General features: G+C 48.4%; 4 protein-coding genes across 4 annotated transcripts; 1 reads left to right on the top strand and 3 right to left on the bottom strand.

The window, feature by feature from the left end:
* Nucleotides 1-183: 183 nt before the first annotated feature.
* Nucleotides 184-3495, bottom strand: Pdw03_1089 (Vacuole-associated enzyme activator complex component (Vac14), putative; the record flags this gene model as incomplete). Its single annotated transcript, XM_014679335.1, has 10 exons — nucleotides 184-622; nucleotides 680-839; nucleotides 907-986; nucleotides 1041-1159; nucleotides 1213-1317; nucleotides 1368-2164; nucleotides 2218-2905; nucleotides 2964-3134; nucleotides 3194-3356; nucleotides 3428-3495. 10 exons carry the CDS (start codon nucleotides 3493-3495, stop codon nucleotides 184-186), a joined length of 2790 nt encoding a protein of 929 aa, XP_014534821.1.
* Nucleotides 3496-4654: 1159 nt separating this feature from the next.
* On the bottom strand, nucleotides 4655-4954 carry Pdw03_1088 (uncharacterized protein; the record flags this gene model as incomplete). Its single annotated transcript, XM_014679334.1, has 2 exons — nucleotides 4655-4848; nucleotides 4927-4954. The coding sequence occupies 2 exons, from the start codon at nucleotides 4952-4954 to the stop codon at nucleotides 4655-4657; spliced, it is 222 nt and encodes a 73-aa protein (XP_014534820.1).
* Nucleotides 4955-9575: 4621 nt separating this feature from the next.
* On the top strand, nucleotides 9576-10328 carry Pdw03_1087 (Nucleic acid-binding, OB-fold; the record flags this gene model as incomplete). Its single annotated transcript, XM_014679333.1, has 1 exon — nucleotides 9576-10328. The coding sequence occupies one exon, from the start codon at nucleotides 9576-9578 to the stop codon at nucleotides 10326-10328; it is 753 nt and encodes a 250-aa protein (XP_014534819.1).
* Nucleotides 10329-10866: 538 nt separating this feature from the next.
* Pdw03_1086 (Nuclear distribution protein nudF 1) lies at nucleotides 10867-12365 on the bottom strand (the record flags this gene model as incomplete). Its single annotated transcript, XM_014679332.1, has 3 exons — nucleotides 10867-12045; nucleotides 12106-12271; nucleotides 12328-12365. The coding sequence occupies 3 exons, from the start codon at nucleotides 12363-12365 to the stop codon at nucleotides 10867-10869; spliced, it is 1383 nt and encodes a 460-aa protein (XP_014534818.1).
* Nucleotides 12366-12653: the final 288 nt, after the last annotated feature.

Below are 12653 nucleotides of genomic sequence, written 5' to 3'. Positions count from 1 at the left end.
ACATATGGGAGAAGATAGGAAATGTGATCTCATTCAGAACCATCGATACCTATTCACAAGCGACAACTATTCACAGACGAACGATCCCGGGTATGATGACAACAAAACGATCTAGCTAAGTACAAGACAATTATAGAGAAGGACTATGTAGGAGACAAGTTCCAGCTCTAGCTACAAGTGTAACTATTTCTTGGATTTCCGCCCTCCAATACCCAGCCTTCCCAGATTGGGAAGACTCGACTTGTGTTTATGAGATGGCCCAGTCTTAGCCGCACTGCTATCCAACGCACGTCCAGCAGCGGTGCCACCGGTACCATGTCCTCCCAGCCCAGAATTTCCAGCTCCAGAGTTACTATGGCCCGGAGCACCGCGCGGAGCGTCGGGTAGACCAGACCGGTCCTTGGGACGGTCCGCAGCAGCGACGGAGAGAGCAGCTGTAAGAGAGGGGTTGCCCATGGGTCCAGATTGGTCGAATGAGTGGCGAGTGGAGACCTGGGATCGACGGGCTCGTTCCTGAACGGACTTGAATTTTTCGAGAAGTTCGACCCAGCGGATGGAGCTCTCGTCGCGGGTTTTCAGGCGAGTGCCTGAACGGTCGAAAGATGGGACCGTTTGGGTAGTGCTATGGGAATTCGTCTCAGTAAACCTTGGGGTAGAATGCGGGGGGCAGGAGCCATACCTGCGGGATGCGCCGTGGAGGAAACCAATGTTGCCGACGCTGTTCAGACGGTTCTTGAGGGCGGCGAAGGCGGAGCTCTGGGGGAGGAGCATGAGGACGCCGTATAGGCATTTGTACAGGAAGGGGTATTTTTCGGGTTCAAGGAGTTGGAGGCGGAGATCTGTTGGGGGAGGGGGGGGGCGGGTAAGCTTCTGGGACTGAAAGTGTGACGATGAAAAGAAACGGACATGTGAATACTGGGGACTCAAGTAGTTGCACCAGTTTGTCGATTTGGATTAGCATATTAACAGTCATTTCCAATTCAGCACTGTGGATGGTCTTGTCAGCAGGCCGTTGTGGCAGCTGGAGTTGATTTACTGACAAGATCTGGAGTAGATTATATGCCTGCTCATAGGCCTGGGCAAGAAGACAGAGAGAAAACGTAGAGACAGCGTTGTGGCACCAGGATCTGAAAAGCCCAACAAAGAACATTTGACCATCCTATAAGATCCATAAGTCTCAAGAATGCAACAAAAGGTGTCCCGGGGTATTACTTTCGAATCGAGATTTCTCAGGCGCTTTCTCAATTCCGAGAGTTCGGGCGCAGTGATGAGGTTGTTGTTCAAGTTCTGGACCATGATACTGGCAAACTCAAGATCCTGATGATACGTCAGCATGCAATACCTCCAAAGTGTACAATTGACATCACCTCTTCCTTCTCGAGGCAATCTGCCAAAGTTCGGTAGATACGCTCCGGACTCAGGTTCAGAGAAAGCTGCCTGATGATCAAATTCCCGCGCACTTCGAGTAAATGTCTGTCTGTAGAGTAGAGCTGCAACAAATTGATCATGAAAGACGTAAAATAGCTGTCTTCGCTGTTTCGTGAGATCTGTGAAAGGAGCTGTAGATCTTTCGTTACAACCGCCTCTGAAGGGTCGGATAGCGTTTTTAGTAAAGCTGGGAAGGTGCCGTCATTGAAAGCAACAACCTTCCGCGGGGCTTTACGGTGGAGCATAATGAGCCATACAAGGGCCGCAACTCTGGTAGCTTCGTTTTCATTGAGGAATTGTAGAGTGAGGGAGTTGACAGCAGCAGCATAATCAAGGTCGGCAGGAGGCACCGGCGTGGAAACAACGCTACTACGTGGTGTAGCAGCAACAGAATTATCTTGTGCTGTCTGTTTTCTTGCATCAATGCTCGCTGTCTCTGAAGGCCTGGCTCCAGGAGTTGATGACCTTCGCTCTATGATCTCTTTGCTGGTCGCAACGGAAGGGACCTTCAACGGTGGCATCTGGGGTTCCTCAATCGTATCATCTGATAAGGAGTAGATGTATTGGACAAGGGACGTGTTGACTTGGTTTGCTGCTTTTCGTACTTGGTCTGAGCCACTGGACATGGCTGGGAGTACTTGAGTCAACAGCTGCGGAACAAAAGGAAGAATGTCTTCAGGGCTGATCTCGAAAAAGGAATCAAGCCAACGAAGGGCCGTCAATTGCATTTCCTCCTCTAAACAAATGTTAGCGCGTGCGTGAGAATCAGAAAGATGAAGCCACTCTTACCATAGGAGGTGCTGACAAAACTGACAAGAATGTCAAGAATCTGGGGGTGGTCGATTTGTACATCTTGTCCCGGAATCCAATCTCCATCGGCCTGAGTGAATTCATCATCGAGGGTCACATCTGAGGTCGAGTCTGCGACAGTAGTATCATACTTATTGTCACTGCCACCGTCGGTCTGATCATTTTGCCCCGTCGCGTTGCTCATCACATCGCTGGCGACCGACTGCCTGTTGCTTTTCTGACTCTTCCGACTTTCTTCAATCCCCTTCTTAAGTCGGGTAATCCTCTTGATCTCCAACAAGAACCGATCAAGCAAACCCTGGGTTGCAATGTTAACATCTTTGTTGGGTCCGCCAAGGAACTTGATCAATCCTTCTAGGAATTCTGGCAAATAGCTCACGAGCTCTAGATCAGGGATTGTATCTAGAAGGGTAAGCCATGAAACCAGAAAGTTGCGAGTGAACGGTTGGATCACGTGAATCCGATCCTTAAGCAAAGGAATGAATCGTGCAAGAGAGAACGCCATGGGAAGTTCTTGGTCTTCCTGATTCTCCAGTTCTGGGAATTCTTTTTCCGAGAGCTGTAGAATCGACACATATGAGGCCGCCGATTCAGCCACAATATCTTTCACCAGGCGATCCAGAAGCTCCGCACCGTTCTTGACGGATAGTTCCGAGTCAGACGCCAGCTATGTTGTATGTCAGCATGTATGCATGACCCCACATAAATTTATCAGTACCCCTTACCTTCGCCAGCGCATCAAAAATCTCATTGAAGAAAAGCAAGATTTCCCCCTTGGCCACTTTTGCTATGTTGTACATGCTCTCGCAGGCGTAGTACCGTACTCGCGCATCTTGGTCGGAGAAGCATGCGAGCACGGGCGGCACAATTTCACCCAAGTACGGCGCCACTCCTTCCTACATCCCATGTATCAGTCAATGTTTCCCCCACGTCTTTGGTTAAAGCCACTACTCACTGATCCCAGTGCAATTGAGGCAGCGGCCAATCCGATCAGGCCTCCATTCCGGGCATGGGGTTGGTGCACTGCGTATGCATAGTCGTGGCAGAGCTGTTCAACGATCTTTTGTATTTTCTCCTGTTCTCCTTGAAACACAGCATCACGGACAATTTTCTCTAGCCTGGTGTACAAGGATAGTGATCAGTATGAGTTCTTTCAAGTGCGGAGAGATCCAACCCCGAGCTGGCATACTCCAAAGCCCCCTGCTTCCTCCTATCGTAGAGCTTGTCGTTTAATAACCGCTGAATTGCGTTATCCATGACTCAAAGCAGCCTATACTGTAATAACTCCCCAGCTATGGTCGGCTAAGCACTGCTCATGGTGAACGGAGGGTACCTCGGCGCTTTCGGATGTCGCAAGACAGTCAGGAGCTTGAAAGTCAAGTTGTCGCTGTAGGCCTGATGATAAGTCCTGTAACTGACCAAGCTCAGGTCCTCCGAGAGCTTTTCAATTTTAGTCGCAAGCAAAAGTGCAATCACAGGCTAGGGGAGATGCGTTGGCAGTGTGGAGATCAGAGTGGTGGTGTGACGTAGGGTCCGCGGCTCAAGCCTTACCGCTTTAGGCCTTCTAGGTCTATGCTCTGCAGATAAGTCCAGTGCACCTGTAGGTGGTGCCTAATCTGTGTGCTTAGAAAATTAACTCCTTTTTAATACGATGATCATGCAGGATGCGTGGGCATCCATAAGCAAGTGAAAGAAACCCAAGTACAAAGAACCGAAACTGAATCTTCAAGACGGGGCTGGGCCTGACTACTTGGAGCACCCCCTTTTAAATAACGTTTTTAGATGTAAAGGCGGTAAGAAACATGAGCCGTGCAGAACAACATCTCACAAGACAACTCAACGAGTGTCCAAACCCACTTCCGAGTGATCCTACATGTAAAGTCTTAATATCAGTTTGAAGTCTTATGTCAAGGACAGAGACCGCAAGAGCAGCCGACTATTTATGTACTGAACATTTGAATGAGATAGACATTTTCTATCTCAGATGTAAAAGATCCAAGTCTAAATAGATGAAGATGAAGACAAAGAGGAGAAGCAGGACATGACCAAGCAGGCATATCGCAGGAGATATCAGAAAATGAGAAAGCAGATCCCAACTTTCCTTTTCGAATATGGCTTCCCGCTGAGACATAGAAATCATAAAACTGACGCAAAGGGAAGTTTTAAATAAATAACGCTCCCCCCCCCCCAGAGAGGAAAGAAAGAAGAAAGAAAGAAACAGACATGGTGTATGGCTGTACAAGAATTCGTCGAGACTCCGCGGAAGCATCACGCAAAGGTATAAAACAAAAAAAGGACGAAGATGCCTTCAGCAAAGAGAGACAAAAGGTGGAAATGCTAAAGACAAGTAGAAGAAAAGGAATGACGCCGGTAACCCATGTAATCGCTCAGACATGTCAACTTGAAATGTCCTTCGCTATCGCGATGACTGGCTGCCGCTTCCCCACCCTGATGGGCGCCAGCTGCCAGTGGATTGTTTGGGGACGGTACTCGTTGGTGAGCTTGCACCCGAGTAGACATATTCGCCGTCGACGTATTGGGCACCCGTGGAGAATGTGCTACGGTGCTTGCGGCGGGCGTAGCGCTGTTCGAGACGGTAGAGCTCGAGTTCTGCTGTGAGGTTAGTTATCTTGTGGATGCAATTTCGCAGTCTTTTGCTAGATGTTTGTCGGGAGTCGCGGAACATACTGGCTTGTAGCTTATGCATGAGACCCATTGTGACGGTTGAAATGCAGCGAGGAATGTGTTTGAGATTTGATTCGTAAAACTTGGTGGCAAGAATACCCGGTGCTAGAGGCTGGAAAAAGAGGGATCCCACAGGGAACGCAAGCGGAGCTGTGCCGGAGGGATATTGATGTTTCTGTGAGGAACGGTGGATCAGTCCGAAAGATCATACTGGACACTATCCTGTGCTTTTGATTTATATAAGAGGATATTGCTTACTCGATGACGATAGTGGTTTCAGCAAGCGCCGGTCTAAAGGTTGAGACTAATGCAGGAGTGCCCCGGGGAGATGCGTCTGGAAGAGAAAATTGAACTTGGAAGAACGAGAGCGGGAAAGTGGGATAATTTAAAAGAATGTAGAGATTCAAATCAATTGAATGAGAATACGGAGTCCCGAGAGCCAATTTCCCCAGCAGTCATAAAAGAGTGTACAAAGTAGAGAAGAGAGAAGCTTTGCAGAAAAGAAAAGGGGGGTGTGGGGAGACTCGACTAAATTAGCGTCTCAATATCCGGAGAGGCTAGACGATGCGTATGTGTTTCATCTAGGGCGTATGCAGCTTAGTCTTCTACGCGGATTGATTCCTAGATTATTCCGAGTACCAAGTACTCCGTAGATAGAACTGAATCATCTATGCTCTATACCCATCACTTTCAAGTAAATGGTTTCTTTAAATAGGCACCACGCGACAGTTCTCGATATTCGATTCGCACAGACCGTTCGACCCGCTATATTAATCACGCATTTACACTAAATGCTAGTAGGGCGTACGTACTCCGTACGCCGTAGTTTGCACTAAGCTACGGAGTACGCTTGAGTGGATATTAGCGTGGGTTTGTTTTTAGGGAGTTTCTGAATCTCGACGGGGTCCGTACCGAGTACAACGTGGTCAACCTCAGGTCTGTGCTGTGAACGCTCGGAACTATGGGAACAGAGCCCTAATGGGGAACTGATGATTTGACTAATGGATTGTCCACTCAAACTATTCCAATAAACAATAAAACTGAACTTTAATACACAACATACCCCATAGAGAAATTCAAGACGAGTTGCTTGGTGCAAAGCACAACCCCTCATTCAGATAGGTTCCATCTCTGATCAGTCTTGGTTTGTACTCCGTACGAATTTCTCAATCCGGATAATATGGTCGTTGTTGATCGCAAGCTCAGGAAACGACGCTAAGGCAACCGAGTTCGTTAGGGCTCCCAACCCGCCGGTTTCACATTTCCCAGGTGGATACTCTGTCGATTTGTCACAGTCGGTGTTTGCGGAACTGGGCATTTCCCAGGGGTTCATGATTATATAATCTGATTTGCTAGTTCAACCTCTTCAGCACACCTCTGATTCAGTGATTCGTCTTCGGGGTTACTGTACAATTGGTAAACCCCAAAGCTTTGTAATCGAATTGGTGCTCAGACCAACATCTAATTAACCGGGTTCAGATCCTTATTGGTGCCCGGGCGTTTGTATGTGCAGGAAAGGTAGCCTTGTATAGATCTTAAATATTTTTTTTTGCCCAACCTTGCACCCTAGTCTCTTCGCTCATATAGCTTTCCTGCCAACCTTGTCAAAGTCCCACATTCAACACAGAAGAGACAATGCGAGAAGGAAGGTTTACCGTTGGAAGGGATTTCCAGATCATGCAGAAGACAGCTGCAGATTCTAAGGATTGATGCCTCGTTACGTCCTCGATGAATCACTTGAATTATTTGACAACAAGCTTCCTTTACACCTTTGAGGCGAAGCACCTGGGATTAGTATTCTCGTGTCTGTCATATTTGCTTAACGACTTGGCATGAAAGCGCGACTCATAACTCGAGAGAAGCTCCGAGTCTGGGAAAATTATACACAAGGTGTACTGCCTTGACATTCACCACGAGCTGACTAATGACACTGTGTAACTTCCCACGGCCGAGCTTCTATCACACTTACGGGACACCTCATTGGCACTTGACGCGCCCCAGCTAGCGGGCACCGTTCCAGCCTCACATCGAGCAGCAGACAAGAACACCGCAGAGGACTAGGTTAAGTCACTCACAGAGGCCGTGGTTCCGTCGGCCCGATTGCCGTCGGCCCGAGTGGATTGTTCGGCTAGAGCTCTATCCCTGGGCGCGTGCTCCTTGACTGTAGCCACGAATCCATCGGCATAGATTTTTACCGCTTTGGTGACAGAAAAATAAGTGTCTGAAGAGCTGAAATAGTTTCCGGTGATGGCTAGCGATCCTTGTTGGTGCTTATGTGAACGATTGGCATCATGCTAAAACACCGTTGGATGCAGCTGTGGATCAACTAGATTCACTATTAGCATTTTTTTGCTATCTAAAGGGGCACAGCCTGAGCTAGATGAGCATGGATGGACTGCCCAATATACTGCAGTGTCGAACGGGTTCGTCGAGACAGTACAGGCTCTGATTGATGGTGGTTTTAGATGTCGGTCCCAACAAATGTGAGTGGTGACCCTACCTAACGGCAACGGCGGCTGTTCATTCTGCAGGTGGGGACAATGAGGAGCCAGGAAAGACCTCGGGAAATGAAATGGCTCGCATGCTGCTCCCAAAGGGGTTCGATCTGATTTTGAAGATGTAAAGACCATCATGAAGACTATTTTAAAGGTTGTGTACCTGAGAGAGCTTCGGTCGAAGATGTCTTGGATCAGCTGCATGTGAAGACAACTCCAAGTTTCGAGGGGTTTGAATTCGAAGCAGATGAAAATTTACAATCGCAAGAGAATCCCCCATCAAGCGCAGTCTGGAACTTGCCTATATCACCGAATTGTGACCTTCCTCAGACCATGAAAGACCCAACGCAACCATGTTATCGGCTTATAGTAGTATCTGCCTGCAGTCGAGGTATACTACCCCGAAAAATGATTCCATGGTAGAGGCTGTTATACTCGGTATGATGCAAAACCGGGAGGGGGTTTTGACGATAAAATTATCAATGCTAACCATTGACAATGCTTATTGAATGGCAAAGATCGAAGAGCTAAAGTGAAAGTGTCTAGATACAGAAAGTATTTAGAGATAATGGGTGTATTTATAAAAAACGATAGAGATCGTTGGGTTCAACAACATATGGATTACCAATGGAAGTGGTATAAAAAATCCTCTGAATTCTCTAACTAAAGAATGATAAGATCCGCGCCCTTTAAACAATCTATACGGATAAGGCTAACTAGACTTCCGCAAAGCTCGAAAAGCTCGAAACCCGACCCTTTTGAGGGTCGAGTCGGGTGGGGTTTCGGGCTTTTCGAGCTTTGCGGAAGTCTACTTATATTACGGTGCTCTGCCTACCGACTCGGCATATTACCACCCTCAACAGCTATCTTCACTTTCGTTAACTGCTATATTTTTAAGCCCCTATCTTAGTTTTAAGCTATAGAGGGCTCCACTTCCTATACTACCTATGCTCGAACGTGTCTCGACTACCGTACTTAGCGTAACGAAGTATTACCCCCTGGTATCCTCGTATTATCTACAATATCTAACTGTCAGGGTGCGGGCTGGCAGGACGGTATGATAGGAGATGACTGGTAGGAACAGGTCATAACAGATCAGATTCCACTTGACAGGTACAGGCAGGGGCAGGCTATTATACAAGACGTAGCTCGAAGAGCTACAACAGGATCTAGAACTGAAGTTCAGATAAACAGGTCGGAGATCACGTGCCGTGATCTTCCTATTACTAAGCATCACGGTTCGCACCGTGACAAAATAGGGGTTAATATACCACCTAAATGGTGAAAATAGGCAGTTCTTAAAAGCTCCGAATAGCTTCAAAAGCTGGGGTGTGTATCAGAATACTAGGTATAATATATAGTGGAAACCATATATAACCTTAGTGGGCTCGGCTATCCCACAAAAAAAGTACGAATATGTCACGGTGTGAACCGTAATGCTTAGTAAAAGGAATATCACGGCACGTGATCTCCGACCTGTTTATCTTGAACTTCAGTTCTAGATCCTGTTGTAGCTCTTCGAGCTACGTCTTGTATATTAGCCTGCCCCTGCCTGTGCCTGTACCTGTCAATGAGAATCTGATCTGTTACGACCTGTCCCTGCCAGTCATCTCCTATCATACCGTCCTGCCAGCCCGCACCCTGACAGAATATTAGTCATTTAGATCCCACATAGATTGCATAAATAGGGATTTTTTGTCATTTTTAGTTAGTCAGAGAATTTAATACTCAACTAATACATTTTATACAGTCAGATTTCTGTCAGATATCTATGAGGGCTGAGGTAGCAGTTGGAACGGAGTTGGGAAAGGAAACCTGCTTAGGTGAACCAGACACGCTAGAATTCTTTTCACAAAGTGAGGTTTTCAGATACAATTCATATAATCCATATAATCCACACTTAAATATGAATATTTTACTATCAAACTACCCAGTTGCTCCTGATTCCAAGACGTCTTATGCTGTAGGTGCAAACAGTGCAAACGTGCTTCCCCGAGAAATTCTCGAAATCCTCAACTACAAACACCCCAGCTCGCAACATTTTAGGCGGTCACCACAACTACAAGCCATTTGTGTACTTGGCCATCTCTCACTAACCATCTTCTCCAATCCCATCCAACTACAATTGGAAGAAATTCGACTGCTCCTCCTCCAACAATGGCACCAAGCCACCTCCTCCGGGCAACAATGCCTCTCCGCGCCTCAATCACGACACCTCTGTCCCTGATACGCCCCTCAATCCTGCAGTCAACCACATACCTCACCACGCCCCTCCGCAATGCCTCAACAGCCACCCCAACCATCACAAAGCCCAAGACCATCGGCACAGAGACACAAGCGCCCTCCCGATTGCGCAACTACGCCTCCGCCCTGAAAACCGGCACCGTGGTTTCGGTCGGCCGCATGGACCGCACAGTGCGTGTCTGCCACCGCCACACGGTCTGGGACCGACACATTCGCAAGTTCTACCCAAAGGAAACGCACTTTCTCGTCTCCGACCCACGCAACTCCCTCCGCGACGGCGACATAATCGAGTTCTCGTCTGGCGCGCCCAAGAGCCGAAACGTGCACCACGTCGTCGAGCGTATCGTCACGCCTTTCGGTGAGGCGATTGCGGACCGTCCTGCTGTTTTATCGAAGGAGGAGCGTGAGGCTGAGCGTGAGACGCGCTGGGCGGCGAAGTATCTGCGTCGCGAGTCGAAGCGGCTTGGTCGTGAGGTGGATCTTGTGAAGGAGGCGGCTAAGGCCGGTGTGCCTGTGCCTAAGGGTGAGGTGCTTTCTACTGCGCAGCTGATTCATCGTATTCATGCGGAGGATGAGCGCATCGGGAAGGTTAAGAGGATTGTGCAAGAAAGACTGGCGGAGAGTGAGAGGGTTACCCAGGAGAGAATGAAGGAGGCTGAGAATTGAGTAGTTGGCTTTTACTGAAGATGTGTACGTTTAGCTCTTTTTTGGGACGGGCTTGAGTTTTTGAACTATTGGACTTGTCCTTTGGCCTCCGTGGTGTCGCTTATCGGAGGTTATGTACTGTATTATACCGCTTCAATCGATTTTCATTGGCATCGTGATTTCTTGTATTCCTAAGATGGATCTCCCAACCAAATGTAGCTTTAAAGCATGCGTGAGAGAAGGAAGGAGAGACACCACCCATCAATATCAAAAAAATAAACAAAATAAACAAAAAGTGTACATCATAAACATGGGTATAGCCTAGACGAGGCTGTCTAGTCCAAGCCCTTCATAATTTGCAAACAGAAAGAAAGTCACTGGTATCACGGAAGAATAACCAACTCCTTTACCCAGAAACGGCAAACTGTGCTCGTCAAATCATGAACCCTTCAGCATGGAAGGATAACCCCCACGAGAGATGTAGTAAGCCCTAAGTGCTTTCGGTGTTGCCCTCATCTTCTTTCCCGATGCTCCTCGCCCGGTGGTAATTCAAATCGAATCATGCCGCGAAGACCCGGACCTTGAGATCAACACTGCCGGTCGCTAGGACACATCGAATGGACATCTTTGTTGCATTGGGGTCTACTTTTGCCCCATTAGACGCAGCCTCAGCACCGTTCGCGCCCTCGTTTGCACTGGCATCCTTAACCAAAGGTGGTGCCCACCGAAGCGAACTGATGAAGTGGTCGTGGGCCACGATCTTGCGTACACACTTGCCTTCTTGCGTGAGATCCCAGCAACGCAAAGTCTTGTCGTCAGATACCGAGAGAAGGTATCTTCCGCCGGGATGGAAGACCAATGAGCGGACCCAGTTGTCGTGGCCAACAAGGGTCTTGATGCAGTTTCCACGGATATCCCAGATACGGATGGTCTTATCGCGAGAACCTGTAGCCACAAACTCGGCGGACGATGATGCCGGCGGTGGCTTCTTCAGCCCTGCAATAGTGGCCAAGTGAAGGTAGCTCGTCGGTGGAGCAAAGGCCACACACTCGATATAGTGCTCGTGACCTAGGAATGTTGATTTAGTGTCACCGGATGAGATATCCCACAGACGTGCAACTCGGTCATCTCCACCGGAGAACAGGAACCGGCCGTCTGGGGATGGTGTGACATCTCGAATCCAGTCTCCGTGGCCCTGCATGGATTTGACACAATATCCTGTCGTCACATCCCATATGCGCAGTGTGAGATCGCGAGAGGCTGAGACTAGCAGGTTTCCTGACATGGGAGACCCTGCAGCTCCGGATGGAATGAATCGAACGGCTGAAACACTGTGGTCGTGCCCCGGTAGCGTTCGGATGTTCTTATAATCGTCAGCCGGGTCCCACAATTTGATCGTTAGATCTGACGAGCAAGATGCAAGAAGTGTGCCTCCACGCGGTCCTCCATAGTCAACGTCTAACACTGCCCTGGTATGTCCTTTGATTGTGCGTTCTAATTCGCCCAACTCCCAGTCCCAAATCTTGATTGTGGTGTCATCTGAACCGGAGGCCAATGAAGAGAATATTGGATGGAAAGCGAGACACGATACTGGCGAGCGGTGTGATTCGAGGTCATGACGCGCTGGTGCTCGAGGCAGCCAGGTGACTGGGTCTTGGTTTTTACGGTTCATAGAAGTCGGGGTTGCAGTGTCCAACTCGGACTGGAGTGAAGCGCATCGTGCCTCCAGGTCCATAATCTGTACCAAAATGGCAGGTTAAGTAGAGGAAGATTTGGTTGGTGTGCCCAGTTTTCGCACCTTTTTCTGTAACCGGACTACGCTCGTCCATTTCTTCTCCAGGAGTCCTTCATATTTCTTTAGTGTAGTCTCGTCAACTCGGATCGAGTCGCCTAGTTCTTCTCGTAAAGCGGCGGAGCTGTGGTGTAAATTCACAGAAGTGAGGTAGGCGATTATTCCTTTATGTCTGTCGCAAAACGCCATCAGCGAGCACCACTGAAAAAACCAGATCGGGTCACATACAGCTCCTCCGCCTGCCGCGTCGTGAGAAGTTGGCTCATAGTGTTATTTGTCCTCTCTGCTCTCTCTGCTAATCCAAATGCGCATACACCAATTTGGTTCGGAAAAGTGCGATGGAGGGGAAGTTGTGTCGGCGAGTCAAGGGAAGTAGGGGGAGTTGATGAAATGACGAATTGACTCAAGAGAAGTAGAGGAAATGAAGAGTTGAGAGAGAGAGAGAAAAGAAAAGAAGATAATTATGAAGAGCAAGTTGTGGTCCACCGCGGGGGGAGGGGGGTTAAAACAAAACAATTTGCCAAGGCTTCTGTTTACTTTCCTTCAACTTCAGC

This window comes from Penicillium digitatum, chromosome 4 (genome assembly GCF_016767815.1).
Source record: "Penicillium digitatum chromosome 4, complete sequence".
Lineage (NCBI taxonomy): Eukaryota > Fungi > Ascomycota > Eurotiomycetes > Eurotiales > Aspergillaceae > Penicillium > Penicillium digitatum.
The sequence above is the reverse complement of the archived record's forward strand: the minus strand, read 5'-3'. Positions and strand labels throughout refer to the sequence as shown.